Raw genomic sequence first — 3,767 nt, 5'->3', positions numbered from 1 at the left:
ACGACGACAACAACAACAGCATGATGGTAATGGTGGGGGCAGCAGCAGCAGCAGTCATGTAGGGTATGATGATGATGAATACTACTATTATGATGATGATGATCTAGACTCGGATTCCTATTCTATTGATGATCTATTATCTGAGGAAGATGATGATGAAGATTATGATGATTATGATGAAGAGTGTCTAAACCATCAACAACAACAGCAGCAGCAGCAGATGCTATTACATCATCATGATCACCATGATAATGCTCAACATCATCCCTCCTCCTCCTCTTCATCTAATGATAATAATCAAGTAGAACTCAGGGATATATTCCCTAGTGATGAGGGCGTGGTCGGGACAAGAAGGCGACAACAACAACAACAACAACCAGGAACAACAGCAGCAGCAGCTGGTATGATGATGATGAAGTGTAATTGTAGACGATGTAGATATTACAGGAGGAGGTTATTAGCTAAAGGAGTTATATGTCATCATACTAAGACAACTACTACTGTAGCTGAACAATTAGGTGGACATCTTATGCCTGTACAATGGAGTTCTGCATCATCATTAGAGAACTTATTATCAACCACCTCTTCATCATCACAACAACACCGACATCATCATCAAGAGGAGAAGGAGGAGGAAGAGGAGTCTACTACTACTACAACTCAACAACAACATGATGGAGGGATCAACAAACATCATCATCATCAGCCTATAGAGGAAGAGGGCATTAGGAGGATGAGGGCTCATACTACTACTGTAGCCTCCATCATGCATCAACATGATCATGTTAATGCTACTACTACTAGTACTAGTAGAAGAGCAGTAGTATCAACACCAATGATAGACCACCACCACCGTGAACAGACCTCTATGATAGTATCATCATGTATACCTAGTAATGAGGATAATGGTATTACTACAACTACTACTGCAAGCAAGAGGTCATCATCATCATCAACTCCTACTCCTATTAGCAGTAGTAATACTACTACCCAACAAAGAGTGGTAGGGTCGGCGGCGACGGCGGCGGTAAGTTCTTCTTCTTCTACTCCTCAACCTTCAATACCAGTATCCTCTACTTTTGCTCCATCATCATCATCTTCATCACCATCGTCACCTATAACCAAGTTATTGACTTTGGTTCCTATTGGTCCCATAAAGACAGGGCAAGAAGAAGAAGAGGAGGAGGTACTAGTAACAGCAGCAGCAGAGGCTAAGGATGAGGAGGATAAGAAGTCCATATCACGGGGTATCACAACTACATCATTGCAACAACCACTCAATGCTGAACATGATGATTATGATAATAAAGAACATATCATCATCAACGACGACAACGACGACAACGACGACAATAAGAAGAAGAGTAAGAAGGAGGTTATGGTGGAGATAACACCTTTATCATTGAGTCCTGCAGCAACTAAGGCTGTATTAGAGGCTGATAGGGAGGCTAGTGAAGAGGAAGAGGAGGAAGGAGGAGATGGTGGTCATAATGATGATGATCATACCATGCATCATCCGGAGGAGTATGAGAGAGAGGAAGAGCACCACCATCACCACCATGACGAGGTAGTAGTAGTAGTAGAGGACGGTTGTTATAGAGTAGTTAGTATGATAACTATAGGTTAGTATCATACCTCCACCACCATCTAATGGGACACCTACTACTACTATATCACATACTCATTGTGTTCATCATCATAATAATCAGCATACCAACAACACTACTACTACTACTATCGATGGTGGTAAGATGACTCAATCTCCGAGTGCAGTAGTACCTGATGGTGAAGATGGTTGTGGTACTACTACTACTAATACAGCAGGAGCAGCGGCAGCATCTCTAGTTGGACAAGAGCTTAGTGTATATGGGTTACAGGTTGGGGGGCATACTAGGTTTGTAAAACCACAGAATTCACCATTCTTGGTAATAATACTACACTAAGATGATGATCATTATACTCTTGTTGATCATCATCTTGATGTTGTTGTTAGGTATTAAAACCATGTAATCCTGATGAATATCACTTCTATTCTAGTATAATACCGGAGAGATGCCCTAAGCTTCTTAGATTTACACCTAGATGTTATGGTGAGGTAATAGTAATAATAACAACAACAAGAAAAAGAACAATCATCGATAGTATAGGACTATATCCTCTATCTTTTATCAGGTTAACCTGAGTGGTAGCAGTAATAATAATAATAATATAAACCCTACTACCACCAAAGGGTTAGTTGCTGATGATAACGAGCATGAAGATAATGATGATAATGATGAAGATGAGCATAATACAATATCAGAAGAAGAAGAAGAGGATGAGGATCATCTGAGTATAAAGTCTCCATTATCTCCTAGTGAGGAAGTGGATGATGAAGAGAATAGCAGTATAGCAGTATATGCTAGTACTGCTACTACTGGTAATCAACATGATCAACAACAACATCATCATAGGAGGTCATCATGTCCAAGTATGTATGATAATAATATGATGACAACTGTTGTTGGTAGTGATAGTAGTATGAGTAATAGGCCAATACCACCATTGGGTGCTACACAACCTAAGGTATCTATAGAGGCACAGAAAGGGGCAGAGGAGGAGAGGATGATTAGAAGATATAAAGAGGAAGATGATGATGATGATGATGATGGTGATGATGGTCAACATAGACTACATGAACAGATAGATAGAGAGAGGGAGAAGGCTAGACGGAAAAGGGAAGAGGCAGCAGCAGCTGCAGCAGTAGTTGCTATACATCATAGGAATACAGCAGTTGGGGCAGAGGGGACGACGACAACGACGAGGTCATCATCATGTCATCATAGGACATATTCTAATAATAAGAGGAGTATAGAGGATGGGGAGGAGGATGTGGATAATGACGATGTTGTTGAGGGAGATGATACTCAGACTAATACTACTTCTAAGAAGGGTGGTATACCTGATATAGATGATGATGATGACGGTGATGCACTAGGGGAGAAGGATGATAAAGGAGGAGGGAAAGGGGAAAGTAGTAGTGGTAGAAGGAGAAGGAGGAGGAGGATAGGGGCAACAACCACAACAACAACAACACCTATACGGTATGGTATAGTAAAAGTCAAGGAAGAGCGGAAATATGTAATATTATCATAATCATCACAGTCATGGTAAACAAGAAGAAGAATGATCTCTGCGTTACTTGCTGTTGTTGATGATGATGATATTGCTATTGTTCTTGTTGTTATTAGGTTGTATTGGAGGACCTAGCCCATGGTATGGCTACACCATGTATACTTGATCTGAAGATGGGTGCTAAACAACGTGCAGTAAGATATGGTTTATCTAAAGCTAAGATGGAGAGTAAATTGAAGAAATCACGACAGACAACAAGCCATAGTTTAGCATTTCGTATGTGTGGTGTACAATTATATGATAGGATTAGTGGTGAAAGGGTATATTATAATAAATATTATGGAAGGAAACAATCTGAACAAGGAGTATTCCAGACTATTAATACCTTTTTTGATTCAATTCAAGAACCATATAAGAAGATACTTATTAAAAGGCTTGTTGATAAGTTAGAGAGGCTTCTTACTGTAAGCATCATCATCATCATTATCATTACTACTACTAATTATAATAATAATCAGATACTACAATCTCTTAATGGTTTTCGGTTCTGGTCTGGTAGTCTACTATTTGTATTTGATGCACAGAGTATTGAACCAAGAAATGGGACTGTTAAAATGATTGATTTCGCTCATACCTCCATAGTAATATATACA

At 39.6% G+C, this 3,767-nt stretch overlaps 1 protein-coding gene across 1 annotated transcript in view; it reads left to right on the top strand.

Annotated features, from left to right (window-relative positions):
* Positions 1–2,520: 2,520 nt before the first annotated feature.
* Pmar_PMAR023846 (inositol hexakisphosphate kinase, putative) overlaps positions 2,521–3,767 on the top strand; it is a gene marked incomplete at both ends in the record, with an annotated part of 3,435 nt that continues 2,188 nt past the window's right edge. Inside the window, 3 exons of the mRNA XM_002766361.1 lie at positions 2,521–2,742; positions 3,231–3,578; positions 3,633–3,692. Of these exons, the coding sequence (XP_002766407.1) occupies positions 2,521–2,742; positions 3,231–3,578; positions 3,633–3,692 (630 nt within the window). The remainder of the gene's footprint in view (positions 2,743–3,230; positions 3,579–3,632; positions 3,693–3,767) is intronic.

The sequence above is a fragment of the Perkinsus marinus genome (assembly GCF_000006405.1).
Source record: "Perkinsus marinus ATCC 50983 genomic scaffold scf_1104296973036, whole genome shotgun sequence".
Classification (NCBI taxonomy): Eukaryota; Perkinsozoa; order Perkinsida; family Perkinsidae; genus Perkinsus; species Perkinsus marinus.
The sequence above is the reverse complement of the archived record's forward strand: the minus strand, read 5'-3'. Positions and strand labels throughout refer to the sequence as shown.